Source organism: Rana temporaria, chromosome 10, assembly GCF_905171775.1.
Source record: "Rana temporaria chromosome 10, aRanTem1.1, whole genome shotgun sequence".
NCBI classification, from domain to species: Eukaryota; Metazoa; Chordata; class Amphibia; order Anura; family Ranidae; genus Rana; species Rana temporaria.
In genome coordinates this window covers 67,102,845-67,120,360 of record NC_053498.1, presented here as the reverse complement: position 1 = coordinate 67,120,360, position 17,516 = coordinate 67,102,845, and the positions used below count along the sequence as shown (strand labels likewise).

Here is a 17,516-nt window from a genome sequence, read left to right as displayed (position 1 = left end):
ACTAACCGATCGTGTGTGGGCCCCATCGTTTTTTTATCCATCGGTTAAAAAATCCATCAAACCGTTTTCATCGGATGAACCGATCGTGTGTACAGGGCATTATAACATGTTTTAAAATTATCTGATGGTTAAAAAATCGATAGAAAAAAACGATCATCTGTGGGCAAGTCCATCGGTTAAAAATCCACACACGCTCAGAATCAAGTCGACGCATGCTCGGAAGCATTGAACTTCATTTTTCTCAGCACGTCGTAGTGTTTTACGTCACCGCGTTCTGACACAAATGGATTTTTAACTGATGGTGTGTAGGCAAGACTGATGAAAGTCAGCTTCATCGGATATCTGATGAAAAAATCCATCGGCCCGTTTTCATCGGATGAACCGAAAATGGCATAGGGGTCCCCCTCAAAATCCATATCAGACCCTTCAGGTCTGGTATGGATTTTAAGGGGAACCCTGCGGCAAAAAATAAATAAATGGCGTGGGGTCCCCCCCAAAAATCCATACCAGAGCCTTATGCAAGCACGCAACCTGGCAAGCCGCAGGAAAAGAGGGGGGACGAGAGAGTGGCACCCCCTCCTGAACCGTACCAGGCCACATGCCTTTAAGATGGGGAGGATGTCCCCATGTTGTTGGGGACAAGGGCCTCATCCCCACAACCCTTGTCGGGTGGTTGTGGGGGTCTGCAGGCGGTATTCTAATAATCTGTATTGCCGGGACCCGACAATTCATGAATAGCCGCAACTTTTTTTCCTTCAGAAATTACACTTTATGCAGAGACTGTTATAAACAAGGGAAACATGTGCTACTTTACAAGCATACTATAGACCAGTGTTTCTCAACTCCAGTCCTCAGGGCGCACCAACAGGTCATGTTTTCAGGATTTCCCTCAGATGAAACGGCTGTGGTAATTACTAAGGCAGTGAAACTGATAAAATCACCTGTGCAAAATAATGGAAATCCTGAAAACAAGACCTGTTGGTGCGCCTTGAGGACTGGAGTTGAGAAACACTGCTATAGACACCCCCCAAGTACAACATTTCAAGGAATATTTCACTATTCTTGTTTCACTTTAAACATTATTAAAATCACTACTCCCGAAAAAATTTCAGTTTGTAAAACTTTTTTTTGCATTGATACATGTCCCCTGGGGTAGGACCCAGGTCCCCAAACACTTTTTATGACAATAACTTGCATATTAACCTTTAAAATTAGCACTTTTGGTTTTTCATGTTCGTGACTTTAACGGTGTTCGCGCCTTTGAACACATTTTTTGCCTGTTCGCATGTTCTGCTGCAAACCAAACCGGGGGGTATTCAGCTCATCCCTATTTGCAAGCATAGGGACAGAGAAATAAAGGAATGATAAATGCTCTGAAAGCAAGATGAACAGCAAAAGCAAAAAGGAATAAGGCACAAGATCACAGAAAACCACACCTTGACAGTAAGATAAATGCAAAAACATACAACCACATACCTCACAACTTTTTGAGATGGGAATGAGGGACACCAATCAGCAAAAGTATGCAGGCATAGGACACCCCCCCAGCCATACCCCCTTAGAGGGGAATTGTACAAAAAAACAAGATTTATTAAACCCACAAGTGCTTTTGTTACTACTACTATTCCTTTATATTTGCTTTTGGAATTTATAAATTCAGAAATTTAGAAACCAGATGAAAGGTTTAGCATTGGAAAACACTAAATACATGCATTATATATACATCCAGGGCTTTTTTTTCCAGGGGGAACTTGGTGGAACTCAGTTCCACCACCTCTGGCCCAGACCCTTTGGGGGGGGGGGCTGCTCACAACTATCACTTGTAAACACAGAAGTCCGGTTTCTGTGTTTACAAGTGACCGCTCTGCACTCTGTATGTAATGCAATCCTGGTCTTAAAATTCCCCTTTAAGACCCTCCCACTGTTCGTAAAATTTGACTGACCACACCCACTCTTTGATGTGATTTGGAAGGTGTGTGTAGGGGAGGGGTTTTGGGGGGTGGTGGTTGAGTTCCAGCACCTATTGTTTAAGAAAAAAAGCCCCGTGTACATCTATATAGATCAGACCAAAATGAGGAGGAGTGAGGGACAGAGGGACATTGCCCCAATTCAGGGACAGTCCCTCAAAATCAGGTACAGTTGGGAGCTATGCAACCAGAGTGTTTATATCTTTTGGAAGAAGCATTGACGAATGGGGAGGTGCACACCGACCAAACTAGAATGTGCATGTGGAAAAGGGATGCCGCTCTAGGATGGGTGTCTGGAAATGTAGTTCTCCTCAGAACAGTAGGTGCAGGCTAAGCATAGGCAATTGGGTGGGGGGATTATTCTGGACAGCCACACTCAAAATCAATGCCTTTATTAAAAAGAGGTAACAATCCAAAAAATGCAAGCCACAGCAAACAACGGAATACAGGAGCTGACACATTTCACACTTTCAAAAGTACTTATTCATAGCTAAAGAACCACAAACATTAACTGAATTATATACACTGATCTATATTGGACATGTGATAAAAACCTGTGAATAAATTACTCTAATTAGAGTAAATTGGTGGGTGAAGTGAGTTAATTAATATGTATGGCTAACATGTGTGGTTGAGCCCGTGTTCACACTAGTCCGACAAACGTTTCGACATTGGGAGCTCATGTCGCATGCCGTGTGAAAATCAATGTTTCCCTATGAGAGCCGTCTTAACTGGTCCGACACAAGTCGGTCCGACTTTGAAAATGCTCCCTGTACTACTTTGGTCCGACTTTGATCCTACTTCAGCCCACTGAATATCACTGAAGTCAGATCAAAGTAGGATCCTTGTCCTAACCATCCGACTTTTGACATCCGACATGGTGATTACAGCAGCAGTAAAAGGAATTTATCTCACACTGGGATTGTTTCGATTGGTCAAAGGACAAGTCAGACTATCACAAAGTTGGAACAAAGTAGTATCCTGTTCATGAAAGTCAAATGGATGTAGGACCAATGTAGGACCAATGTAGGACTGATGTCGCAGAGCAAAATAGGATGAAAGTCGGATGACTGCTGTGTCATATCAGTGTGAACCCAGCCTCAGGCTCGGTTCACACTATACTACACGACAGCAGTACGACTTTCATCCTACTTTGCTCTGCGACATCTGTCTTACATTGGTCCTACATCCATCCAACTTGAATGAACAGGATACTACTTTGATCCGACTTTGTGATAGTCTGACTTGTCTTTTGACCAATCAAAACAATCCCAGTGTGAGATAAATTCCTTTTACTGCTGCTGTAATCACCATGTTGGATGTCAAAAGTTGGATGGTAAGGACAAGGCTCCTACTTTGATCCGGCTTCAATGATATTCAATGGGCTGAAGTAGGATCAAAGTTGGATCAAAGTAGTACAGGGAGCATTTTCAAACTCGGACCAGTTAGGACGGCTCTCATAGGGAAACATTGATTTTCACACGTCATGCGACATGAGCTCCCAATGTCGGAGCGTTTGTCGTACCAGTGTGAACCCAGCCTGAATGTGAGAGCACAAATAAGTATTCTAATGGATAAAAATGGATGTGTATAGAAACATAATAAAAATGTTAAGAAAATGCTACTAGCAAAACCCAAAAAACATTTGGTAGAGCATCCATTAAATGTACACAGGGGAAAAAGAGTACTTGATACTGAATCAAGGTGCATGTGTGATAAAGTAAAATATGTCAGTGTAGACTAAATATATACAAGTGTTGAATATATATACTTATATGATATAAAATGTATAACTTTTTTAACACAGTGTATCTAATGTATCTAATGTCTTCATAGATATACAGGTACATTCCGTTACAAGTGTATGCAAGCTTCGAATCACGGCTTGGTCCCATGTATTATTATAGCTATGATTCTATATCAGGATTTGAAGGATACGTACCCATGTTGATTGCGTTCACAATGAAATCTTAACTTACAGTTTTAGGTTTAGTTTTCTCCCATTCCATATTCTTCTGTAAAACATTTTTACTGAGAAGTATATCACGTTTGTCAATTCTCTTCCTAATAGAAAAAAAAAGAATTCTGTGAATAAAAAAACAATAAAAACACTCTTAACCTCCCTGGCGGTATGATTCTGTCTGGAATTACGTACCAAAAGTGGTACAATTATTTTGCATGGAAATTCTGCATTTTATACTGTAGGCCTGCAATTCCTAGGAATAACTCACTTAAATCTGTCCAAACAAGAGTCCAATAGGCATCCCGGGTATGATAAAGTTTGAAACACAAAATCATAAAATTATAATATAATAAATAACTATAAATAATTATAACAAATGATAATGTAATTATAATAAAAATTATTCAATAATGTAATCAAATCAAAATCACTGAAATTGGCTCAGTTGCAGAATTGTCGCTGTCATTACTTTTATTTTTTTATGACGGATTTCCCCACAAATCGCTATCGCACAATTCTGCAAGTGATTATAATTTATTATCGCTGTTTTCTAGCTGCTCTAAAATCACTTTTGACATAAAGGGACACTTTTGGTTGCTATGGACAATCTACAGTTTGCAGGCAGAAAGAACAGTTTTTATTATATAAAAGTACATGCAGGACACTGGGCAGATCACTAGGGACAAAGGGGGTGTGTATTTTTTACATACAGTACTGTAATCTATAAGATTACAGTATACTGTATGTAATGTGTTTGTTTACTTTTTTAATTTGCTGCCGGTCTCCGCCCCCGTGTGTCGTAACGTCGCAGGGAACGGAGATCGGCGGCACGGGGGCACTGTGTGAATCGAATGGAGGACGTCGCTCTCTCACACAGCGGGGATGCATCACTGGATCCAAGGACAAGGTAAGTACAGTAACCTGCCTGGAAAAGGTAAGCCAGCGGGCGCTGCAGGCTCTGCACATCTACCCCGAGCGTGACTCGGGGTTACCGATAATTACATTGAAAATCCACCCAGAGTCACGCTCGGGAATACCGCTAAGGGGGTTAATAGAAATGCTATTTAACTTTAGGTCATACTTTTTCAATTTTGGCTGGGTAAACACTTTTCCACTGCACTGCAGTGCAGCAACCACCGCATACATACATTACAATGTTGTAGTGCTATTCATTTTGAATGGCAACCCAACACACCATCACTACAGTGCATGATAGCCCACTACTGTTTATTAAGGTGTGCTGCATTGCCATAAATGGTTGATGTTTTGGCATGCTGCAAGCCCTTTCGAGTGGATTGCCCTTATGCAGCTCATGTTAACACACAAAAAAGCACATTAACTCGTGTGCAGTAATGCAACATACAGGAAAGTGTGAACCCAGCCTAAGACCCCTTTCACACTGAGACGCTTTTCAGGCATTTTAGTGCTAAAAATAGCACCTGTAAAGAGCCTGAAAAGCACCTCTTAATCTCATGCTTTCACACTGGGGGATTGCACTTGCGGGACAGGAAAAAAGTTCTGCAAGCAGCATCTTTGGGGCCGTTTGGGAGCGGTGTATACACCGCTCCGAAACCGCCCTTCCTATTGAAATGAATGGGCAGCGATGCCATAGCGCCTGAAAAGAGCTTTGGCAGTTCCGCAACACAGGCACTTTTAACTCCTTGTTAACCCTTTCTTTTGGGTTAAAAGTGCCCAGCTTCCACCCGAAAAAGCAGCTCTGCAGTGCCGGTAAAGCTTTGCTAAAACGAGCAGTGCTGTACCGTGACCCCAGGCGGTCTAGGTGTGAAAAAGGTCTTAAAGCATATCTAAAGCCAGCATTTTTTTAGCTTGGATGAAGGAAAAGATTAAAACACCTCTTAGGATGTTGAGGGCATGTGGCCTGGTATAGTCCAGGGGGGTGCTCGCTTGTCCCCGCATATCCTGACCTGCCGGGCTGCATGCTCAGATAAGGGTTTGGTATGGATTTTGGGGGACCCTACACCATTTTTTTTGGCGTTGGGGTTCTACTTAAAATCCATACCAGACCGAAGGGTCTGGTATCGTCCGAGGGGGGGAACCCCACGCCATTTTTTTTTTCATTTTGGCAGGATTTCCCTTAATCCTCACCACACAAGTCATGCCTCATACACACCAGAGGATATCCGCTGGAAACGGTCCGCCGGACCGTTTCCAGCGGATAAATCCTCTGGCGGATTTGGATCTGATGGCTGTACACACCATCAGATCGAAATCCGCGCAGAATACATCCGCGGTGACATGTCGCGCCGTCGCCGCGACAATGACGCGGCGACGTGCGCGATGCTGGAAGGCAACTACTTTCACGCATGCGTCAAATCATTACGACGCATGCGAGGGATGGGAGCGGACGGATTGATACGGTGAGTCTGTACAGACGACCGGATCAATCCGCTGGACACGATTTAAGCGGATAGATTTCTTAGCATGCTAAGAAATTTCTGTCCGCTTGAAATCGATCAGCTGGACGAATCTCCGCGGAAAAATATCCACTAGGCCGTACAGACGACCGGATTTGTCCGCTGGAACTGATCCGCGGATCAATCCCAGCGGATAGATCCGGTCGTCTGTACGAGGCCTCACACTCTGCAAGTCGGATCATGAAGATCAGACTTCTGGTGTGACTTCTATTCAAATCAATAGGCTCCTATAGGGAACCATTGATTTTGAATAGAGGCACAGAAACGCTTAACAAGGCTTAACGGTCTTTTAGAGCATTAACCCTCGTTTAACACCTTTTACCAGCATCTGCCGTTTCCAGGACTGCTCTTGAACGTGATTTTAGGGCGTTCAGACAACAGCCTATAAACACTCCTGCTGATAAAAGTCCAAAAACTTCCATATGAACACATAGGATAACATAGAGGGGAGTTTATGGGCTGTTAAGAAAACACCCAAAAACAGCCGTTTATGAGCTTCAGTGTGCATGGAGCCTAAGGCCTAGTACACAGGAGAGGATCGATCCGCATGGTTGTACTAACCATGAGATCAAAATCCCCGCGGAATTCCCTCCGCGGTGACGTGTCACGCCGTCGCCGCGATGATGACGCGGCGACGTGCGCGACGCTGTAATATAAGGACTTCCACGCATGCGTCGAATCATTACGACGCATGCGAGGGATGGATTCGGACAGATTGATCCGGTGAGTCTGTACAGACCATCGGATCAATCTGCTGGACTGGATTCCAGCGGATCGATTTCTTAGCATGCTAAGAAATTTTGATCCGCTGGAAATCCATCGGCCCGAAAAATATCCGCGGATAAATATCCGCTGGGTTGTACACACCAGGGGATCTATCCGCTGAAACTGGTCCGCGGATAAATTTCAGCGGATCGATCCTCTCGTGTGTACGGGGCCTAAGGCTCCATTCACACCTAGGCGTATTTACGCCCGACGCTCGATACGCTGGAGGGGAGAAATACCATTGCCCTCTATGGAGATGGTTCACATCTCCACGCCGAATGCCGAAACACCGAACGCCTGAAGCTCAAAACAAGTCCCGGACCCTTTTTTTCAGGCGGCTTCGGCGTTCAGCATAGGAGATGTGGACCTGGGGGTTAATGGGGGTTAAAATCTTGGCGTTTTGTTGCCGCAAATCGCGGTACAAAATGCCGCAATTTGTTGCCACAATTCGCGGGACAAAACGACGCGATTAGGTGTGAATGCAGCCTAAATCTCCCCCAGTGTAAATTTTGGAGAGAAGAGTACAATTATATTCACTTGTAATGGGACTTGATCACTTTTGAACTGCTTTATATGCTCATTTTGGTTGTTATTATAGCAATTGTATTATCATATTAATTATTTGTCATCACAGATTTATTTTAGTAATGTACTGATTTCAATTTTATTGTGATTTTCCAGAGTTGTAGAGTTGGATGTGGATTGTGAATGTATTTTTGACGTTGCGCGGTCGTGCGACGTGGCTTCCAAACAAAATTGGCGTCCTTTTTTCCCACAAATAGAGCTTTTTTTGGTGGTATTTAATCACCTCTGCAGTTTTTATTTTTTGCGCTATAAACAAAAATAGAGCGACAATTTTGAAAAAAATTCAATATTTTTTACTTTTTGCTATAATAAATATCCCCCAAAAATATATAAAAAAAAATGTTTCCTCAGTTTAGGCTGATACGTATTCTTCTACCTATTTTTGGTAAAAAAAAATCGCAATAAGCGTTTATCGGTTGGTTTTCGCCAAATTGATAGCGTTTACAAAATAGGGGATAGTTTTATTGCATTTTTATAAAAAAATATTTTTTACTACTAATGGCGGCGATCAGCGATTTTTTTCATGACTGCGACATTATGGTGGACACTTCGGACAATTTTTAAACATTTTTGGGACCATTGTAATTTTCACAGCAAAAAATGCATTTAAAATGCATTGTTTACTGTGAAAATGACAATTGCAGTCTGGGAGTTAACCACAAGGGGGCGCTGAAGGGGTTATGTATGACCTCATGTCTGTTTCTAACTGTAGGGGGGTGTGGCTGTAGGTGTGACGTCATCGATTGTGTATCCCTATAAAAGAGATCACACGATCGATGCCGCCGCCGCCACAGTGAAGCATGGGGAAGCTGTGTTTACATACAGCTCTCCCCGTTCTTCAGCTCCGGGGACCGATCGCGGGACTCCAGCGGCATTTGGGTCCGCGGGTCCAGCGGTCCCGGTCACGGAGCTTCGGACTGGGTCGCAAGCGCGCCGCTGGTGCGCGCCCGCGACCCACAGCTGGGTACTAGCACAGGACGTACCTGTACATGCATGTACCCAGCCGTGCCATTCTGCTGATGTAAATGTGCAGGAGGCGGTCCTTAAGTGGTCAATATACACACAATTTCAACAAATTACCTACAGATCATTAGATATATGTATAAAACTTTACAACATGTTTTTCTTTGAAAACATATTGTCATGGACATGCAATAATGTCTGGCAGCTTACCTTCTCCTCCATGTGTCCATTAGAAGCCTGACTCTCTTTCTGGCTGCCTTTTATCACCTTTCCTCCCCAGGCCATCACAGGAACTCTATATTAACTAGTGCACTGCAGGTCTGCTTTGCTGTTCAACTTTGTTAGCTTGTTCCTGTTTGCCGTGTGCTACGTTAACCTTTCTGTGTACCGATTTTGGCTCGTCTCTGACTACTCCTGTTTGCCTGTTACCCTGACCTTTGGCCTGTCCCTTGGTTACCCTCGTCTGCCTGTTGCCCCGACCTTGTCTTATCCATCATTATCCCTTATGTCCGAAGTGGCTGCTTCCTGTCTTCCTACGGAGCGTGACCTGGGGGAACCCAGGGGCCGCGACCGGGGGGTTAAGTTGCAGCAAAGGCCATCCTCACCACTAGAGGCTCTGGTGAACTCCTGCTGGACCTTAGACTCTGCGCCCTGGGGAATCTTGGGCTCACGTTTCCTGTCCGTCCGCAGCAGTCCGCTATTGTGTTCACTACCTTGCGGTGCACCCCTGTCTCCAACAGGGTGCATTTGTCACCTGGTCGCAGGTGACCTGACACATATATAAAACCTTATACAGTCCTGATCAAAAGTTTAAGACCACTTGAAAAATGGCAAAAAATCATATTTTACATTGTTGGATCTTAACAAGGTTCCAAGTAGAGCTTCAACATGCAACAAGAAGAAATGAGAGTGAGACAAAACATTTTTTGAGCATTCAATTGATTGAAAATAACAAATAAACTGAAACAGGCTGTTTTTCAGCTGATCAAAAGTTTAGGACCACACCTCCAAAAAAAAACTAAACCCCCCCCCCCAAAACAGAAATCCAACTTCCAAACAAGACCTCAGTAATATGTAGCTCCGCAGTTATTGTTGATCACTTCAAAAATTTGTTTCGGCATGCTTGATGAAAGTGTTTCTATGAGGTGAGTGGGAACATTTCTCCAAGTGGTGAAGACAGCCGCACGAAGGCCATCTACTGTCTGGAACTGTTGTCCATTTTTGTAAACTTCCCTTGCCATCCATCCCCAAAGGTTCTCAATTGGATTTAGATCAGGGGAACACGCAGGATGGGCCAAAAGAGTGATGTTGTTCTCCTGGAAGAAGTCCCTTGTCCTGCGGGCATTGTGTACTGTAGTGTTGTCCTGTTGAAAAACCAAGTCGTTACCACACAGACAAGGGCCCTCAGTCACGAGGAATGCTCTCTGCAACATATGGACATAGCCAGCGGCCGTTTGAAGCCCCTGCACTTCCTGAAGCTCTATTGTTCCACTGAAGGAAAAAGCACCCAGACCATTATGGCGCCCCCTCCACTGTGGCGCGTAGAAAACATCTCAGGTGGGATCTGTTTGTCATGCCAGTAACGTTGGAAACCATCAGGACCATCAAGATTACATTTTTTCTCATCAGAGAATAAAACTTTCTTCCACCTTTGAATTTCCCATGTTTGGTGCTCTCTTGAAAAGTCCAAACAGGGGGGGGGGCGTGGCCAGCAGCCGGAGCGGATGGCTGTGTGAGAGGAGAGCTCCGTCCACAGAACCTCCATCCAGCGACATCCAGAGCTTAAACCAGCCAGTTTTTTTTCTACCTGACCTCCGCAGACGTCCCAGGGGGAGAAGGAGCAACGATGGGGAAGCGGAAGCAAGATAGGAAGCCCAAAAAGCTTACAGACTTCTACCCCGCAGCGAGCACCCCTAGGCCGCAAGATGGCGCCGGGGCCTCGGCCTCGCAGCGCGGCTCCGACGGCGGCGGACGCCAGCATAGCCCATCGCACCTGACGAGCGGTTCTCCATCCCAGCGAACAGGGGGGGGAAGCGGGGGCTCCACGCCGACCCCGTCCCCACTGAACAGCCCGCAGAAATCCGCTTTGAGGAGATCGGAGGAACACAGATACGCAGGTGAGCAAGATGACACCTGCAACTCCCAAAACAGCACAAGAGATTTTGTGGAACAGATCCACGAGTTCCCTACTTCTGGGGTCCCGCTTAGTGACACAGTTATGAAGGACATGCTGGTAACCCTTAGGGGGTCTATGCATAGAGACATGATGCAGTGTGTATCGCAGCTGAAGCATGAGGTGTCAGCCATTGGAGACAGGATAAGCCACGTGGAGGATAAAATGGGAGATTTTACCATAGCTCACAATGACTTGGTAGAGGCACATTATGAGGCAGAGGGGGATATCCAGGCCATGCGTGAAAAATTGGCGGACTTGGAAGATAGGTCCAGAAGGAACAATATAAAATTGCGGGGGGTAGAGGAGTCAGTACCACCATCAGACCTAAGGCAATATGTGCAAGAATTCATAGCGGCCATTTTGCCTGATGCCCCTGGAACTGAGATCATTGTAGACAGAGCACACCGCCTCCCCAAACCTAAATTTCTGCCTGAGAAAGTCCCCAGGGATGTCATTGCCCGCATTCATTTTTTCCATATTAAAGATGATTTAATGCGCTTTGCGAGGAAAAACCATCCCCTCCCTGCTCCATACTCGGACATTTCAATCTATTCGGATTTATCACAATTCACCATGATGGCACGCAAAAATTTGACCTCCATTACTAAGATCCTGCAAAATAACAAGATCACATACTCATGGGGCTTCCCCACTAAGCTGCTGATCACAAGAGATAACCGCACCTTTGCTATAAGAAATATTGATGAGGGACTGGAACTAGCCAAAAAATGGAACCTTCTTCCAGCAGAAGCTCCTACTTCTCTTCCCAAAACCACACATGCTCGGTTATCCCCTGACTGGAGCACCACTTGAAATGCATTGTATTTTAGCATTGAATGCTTTCTTCTTCCACACCTCACCCGAGGCTGGTTTAAGATGACAACTGTAGTCATCTTTTTTTTCTCCCTATGTTTGGTTCTGTTGGGAGCTCATACCCCCCCATGAGAAATGCGAGGGACACTCGCACTCTGTGAAAGTCTTCACATTTTTATGTGTTGTTTGACATTTTTGCTCTTTTATTTTTTTGTTTGGTCTGTTTTTCTCTCCCCCCCTTCTCTCTTTTTTCTATTCAACATATTGCCTGAAGAATATGATACCATACCTGCCTGCTACGCAATTCTCCTACTTCGTATGTATCCAGCCGTTCGCATTAATGTTGAGATATGGACACCCATCTCCACCTCGATAGCACCATCTACAGGTAACTTTTTAGTACTACACATGGAAGAACTATTTATCAGCAGCAATGAAAAATCTAGACTTACACCTTTAATATGTCTTTGTCTATAGTATCCATGAACGTGCATGGGCTAAATAGTCCGTATAAACGAAGTGCTATGTGGAGGGAGGCTATCAAACTTAAAGGGGAAATTCTATGTGCACAGGAAACCCACTTTATGACTGCAAAACAACCGAAATGCACCCACAGGGCCTTCCCTCACATCTTTCAGGCAACAGCAGCAGTTAAAAAAAGGGGAGTGTTAATTGCAATTAAGCAATCTGTTACTTTCCAGCTACATGAAGTGTTTACAGACCCGAATGGCAGGTATATCATCCTGATATGCGAATTAAACAACTCCACATATACCTTGGTGAACGTATATGCCCCTAACCGCAGACCCCTCTCTTTTCTCAAATCACTGTTAAAAAAAGTTGATAAAATCAAGAAGGGCTCTCTGTTGGTATGCGGAGACTTTAATTGCATTGTTGATAAGCACTTGGACAGCTCTGGCACGAAGCCCTCTTCTAGAAAAGAACTGCAACCGTTACTATCAGAGCACAACCTTTATGACCCTTGGAGATGCCTCAACTCGACAGAAAGAGACTATACCTATTTTTCTTCCCCTCACCGCATATACTCTAGGATTGATCTCATCCTCACGGATTTACCGCTTTTACATAAAGCACAATTAGCCAAAATCCACTCCATTACGTGGTCAGACCACGCCCCGATCTCTTTAGTAGTACAGAATAACTCTCAAGTTCCCCCCACGTACCTTTGGAGAAACAATACTGAACTTCTAACTAATCCTTCTATTATTTCCTCTCTTGATTCTCAATTATCTGAATTTTTTGAATTTAATGATACTGATGGTATAGATGTTTCTATGTTATGGTGCTCACATAAGGCCTTTAGCAGGGGACTGCTTATCCAAGCGGCAGCTCGGGAGAAAAAACGTAGGGGGGCAGTGCTGAACAACCTCCTCAGGGACCTAAAATCCTTAGAGGACCTTCATAAGTCGACCCCTTCCCCTGCAATAGAATCTGACCTAATAGAATGTAGACAGAAAGTACGCTTAACCCTCTTATCTGGCCACCAAAATTGCTTAAAGAGACTCAAGGCTCAATTTTATGTACACGGTAATAAAGCGGGTAAACTTTTGGCTAGTTATATATCTAGGCGACAACAGAAATCCAACCTGACTTCCATCAGGGACCCCCACACCAACATACTTGAACATCACCCCAATAAAATAGCCAACTCTTTCATGAAATATTACCGTGACCTGTATAATCTCCACTTAGATAGCGACACCCCACAACCGACTCCTTACTCCATTGACTCCTTCCTATCTACAGTGTCACTACCTTCACTGACGGAAGAAGACTTAGCCATGTTAAATTCGCAATTCTCCCAAAAAGAAATTCTGGACACCATCAATTCCCTCCCAAAAAATAAATCCCCAGGGGAGGATGGCTTTTCATCCGAATATTATAGAGCATTTTCCCACCTACTTGTCCCATATATGGAGAGGTTGTTCAGCAAGGTCTCATCCCTAGCCTCCTTCCCAGAGGAAATGTTACAAGCTGTAATCGTGACTCTGCCCAAACCGGGGAAGAAGCCGGACTCACCCCAGAATTTTAGGCCCATCTCCCTCCTTAACACGGATCTAAAGATCTACGCCAAAATCCTGGCCAACAGGTTAGCTAAAATAACTCCCTCCTTGGTCAAAGCGGACCAGGTGGGCTTTGTCAAGGGAAGACAGGCTCCTGATGGCACTAGGAGGCTGTTTAACCTACTTCACATAGCTGAAAGCAAAAAAATCCCCGCAGCTATTCTAGCACTCGACGCCGAAAAGGCTTTTGATAGGGTCCACTGGGGATACCTTCGTGCTACGCTGCAAAAATTTGGCCTTCAGGGACATATCCTATCGGCAATACTAGCCTTATATTCCAACCCATCGGCGAAAGTTTTCACCTCAACTGCTCTTTCAGATAAGTTTTACATTACGAACGGTACCCGCCAGGGGTGCCCTCTATCCCCTATCATCTTTACCCTTATGATGGAGCCCCTGGCGGAGGCCATTAGGACTGATAACTCGATTTCGGGTTTTAAGATAGGGAAAACCACCCACAAAATCGGTCTTTTTGCCGATGACGTAGTTTTAACTCTTACTGACCCGGCTTCTTCCCTGGAGGGCGTATTTGACATATTGACAAGGTATAGCAATGTCTCATATTATAAGTTGAATGTAGTAAAGTCATGCCTGTTGCCTGTAAATCTATCACAGAGACAAATATCTTTCCTGAAAAGTAGATACAAATTCCAATGGATGTCCAAGGCGATCTCCTATCTGGGTGTCCGTTTAGCCTTTCCATCCTCGTATACATATGAGGCAAACTTCCCTAGCTTAATCCACACAGTGAGGAACGATCTACAGCACATTGCCTCTTACGAACTATCGTGGTTAGGGAAGATTGCCGCACTAAAAATGGTGGTACTCCCAAAACTGATCTACTACTTTCGTACTATCCCTGTATGTCTTCCTGAATCTTTCTTTGCACTTATAGACAAACTCTTTAGACAGTTTATATGGAACCGGAAAATGGCTAAGATCCCTTATGTAACAATACAGAAACATAGAAAAAATGGCGGGGCAGGATTCCCAAATGTGAGAAACTATTACAAAGCGGCGATACTAGACCAGAGTAAAGCCTGGTTTGACCAACAGTCTCCCAAACTTTGGGTACACATAGAGAGATCAGTAGTATCTAATAGAGATCTTCCATCCCTCCTTATAGCAAACCTGATCGAAGCTCCTTTAATTTGTCCTAAGCTCCCCTCTATTGAGGCGACGCTTTCTGCTTGGAAAAAACTCCATCTCACAGCCCCCCGGGAGTCTTTAAAACACTGTCCCTTGTCTAGTCTACAGGTGTACGAATACCTGATTCCCAACGTTAGAGTAGATCAGTGGCTAAAAAAAGGAATACTCACTTACGAGGACTTGCTAGCAAGGGATCCAGATACACATCAGTTCTCTAAAACACAGATTCATTACTTTCGCTCTAGTTATCCAGATAAGACTTTTTCTTTACATAATGAAGTATGGGAATACCTCAGGTCTAATCACGGGAAGCCTAAAGGTTTGTCTTGGTTTTATGACTTACTACAAAACAATTCTAGATTTAGCAAATCTTCCCACATGTTGAACTGGGAAAGGGATCTGGGCTCTGTCCATTCCATAGAAGAATGGAAAAGGGCAATAGCCAATTGTTATAAAGTCTCTCATTGCTCCAACCACTGGGATCTAATGTTAAAGACGCTCCACAGGTCTTACCTGACTCCGGTGAGGATGTCTCTGATATTTTCCTCAGAGACCAGTGAATGCTGGAGATTATGCGGAGCAAGACGGAATATATTACATATTCTCTGGGAGTGCAAATCCATTCGCAGTTTTTGGCGTGAAGTTTTTAAACTGATCTCTTCAATAACAGGTTTTTTTCTTAAACCTTCCCCTCAATTAGCGCTACTCTTTCTCAACATCCAGACTATCCCTACACAACTTAGAAGCATCATAAGCCATGTTATCATTGCAGCAAGGCTTACGATCACTTCTAAATGGAGGTCCACCTTAGTTCCTAATATCAGTGAAGTTATCCAACGGGTGCAGGAACAGTACTCATATGAAAAGCATTTTGCGGCCCAATCACATTCAATAGCAAAATTTCGTGACCATTGGGATCCATGGACATCTAAATTTCAGATTAACTAGGCAATTAGGTATAAAGTTTACTGATTTACTGACACATATGTGCTGGCAGGCAGGCAAAACGATCACTAGCTATTTACTCTAGTATCACTCTTGAGGCAATCTCTTTTCTATTCTTCCTCTCTCTCTTTCTACTTCTCTTAGTAGTCTTCCTTTTTCCCTATTCTCCTCCTTTTCTCTTCCTTCCCCCTCATTCTTTGTTTGTTTTCCCTTTGTACCCCTTTGATTTGTTGATTATAACCCTGGTTCATTTCTCGGGTGCTATATTTATAAGCAACCTACATTCTGGGTTAATATCCATTACCATACTACGTGTGGTATAATTTAGATCACCGGATAAGTGTTATGGCGGTAAGATCTATAGTAATCTTGGGGGTCATGCCACCTCCCAACTTGGGAATGTCCAGAGGGGAGGTAACGCCCACATTTAGCGGTAGGGCGTGCTTCCTCATTTACTTATTACTCCTTGGAGACAGGCGTGACCCTACGGGCAATATCTTAATGCTAAGTTTCTCGTTTTGTATTATCTCCTCTACTAATTCTATGCAAATATCCGTTGGTTCTGCATTGACGAATGTTGAAAAACTGTATACGTCTGTATAGAGAATTGCAATTTTTGTATTGTCACTCTTTTTTATGAACCAATAAAAACTAATTGAAAAGAAAAGTCCAAACAAGCAGTTCTGTGGCGTTCAAGGAGACAAGGTTTTTGAAGACTTTTTTTTGTTTTTGAAGCCCTTCAGTCTCAGATGCCGTCTGGTGGTTATGGGGCTGCAGTCAGCGCCAGTAAGGGCCTTAATTTGGGTCGAGGATCGTCCAGTGTCTTGACGGACAGCCAATTGGATCCTCCGGCTCAGTGCTGGTGAAATTTTTTTGGGTCTTCCACTTGACTTTTTTGTTCCATAATCCTCAGGATCATTTAAGAAATTCCGAATGACTGTCTTACTGCGTCCCACCTCAGCAGCAATGGCGCGCTGTGAGAGACCCTGCTTATGCAGTTCAGCAACCCGACCACGTTCAAAAAGGGAGAGTTTTTTTGCCTTTGCCATCACAACGTATGACTACCTGACAGAAAATGACAATGAATCCACATCTTTGCTCAGATTTTGCCTTTTAAAGGCATGTGGTCCTAAACTTTTGATCAGCTGAAAAACAGCCTGTTTCAGTTTATTCATTATTTTCAATTAATTGAATGCTCAACAAATGCTTTGACTCACTCTCATTTCTTCTTGTTGCATGTTGAAGCTCTACTTGGAACCTTGTTAAGATCCAACAATGTAAAATATGATTTTTTGCCATTTTTCAAGTGGTCTTAAACTTTTAATCAGGACTGTAGCATCCAGACACATAGGTGAATGAATCACATCCCAACAGTGAGCCGATAGGGAAGAAATATTTGTGTCTTTTTCTATAACAATATGTGGGGTAAAAAATACAAGCTCACCAGACAAAAGTGACCAAATATGGCCCAATCAGCATATGTCACAATGATTTCTCTAGGGATCTTCAGTGACCTCCAACTGTACTCAGACATCAGAAACCTCTCGCCTATTGTACACAGCCTCTTTTTAATTATCACGGGTTACATATGCTGCATTATGCTCACTGCATTTGTTTAAAGCGGAGCTCCACCCTCCAACCAAACTCTGCATCCTGGGAATGTTGTGTCAT

At 43.9% G+C, this 17,516-nt stretch overlaps 1 protein-coding gene across 1 annotated transcript in view; it reads right to left on the bottom strand.

Annotated features, from left to right (window-relative positions):
* The window catches only part of LOC120915125, a 138,970-nt gene that overhangs the window by 72,789 nt on the left and 48,665 nt on the right, over nucleotides 1-17,516 (bottom strand). The window contains exon 5 of the mRNA XM_040325383.1: nucleotides 3,947-4,031. Coding sequence (XP_040181317.1) covers nucleotides 3,947-4,031 — 85 coding nt within the window. The remainder of the gene's footprint in view (nucleotides 1-3,946; nucleotides 4,032-17,516) is intronic.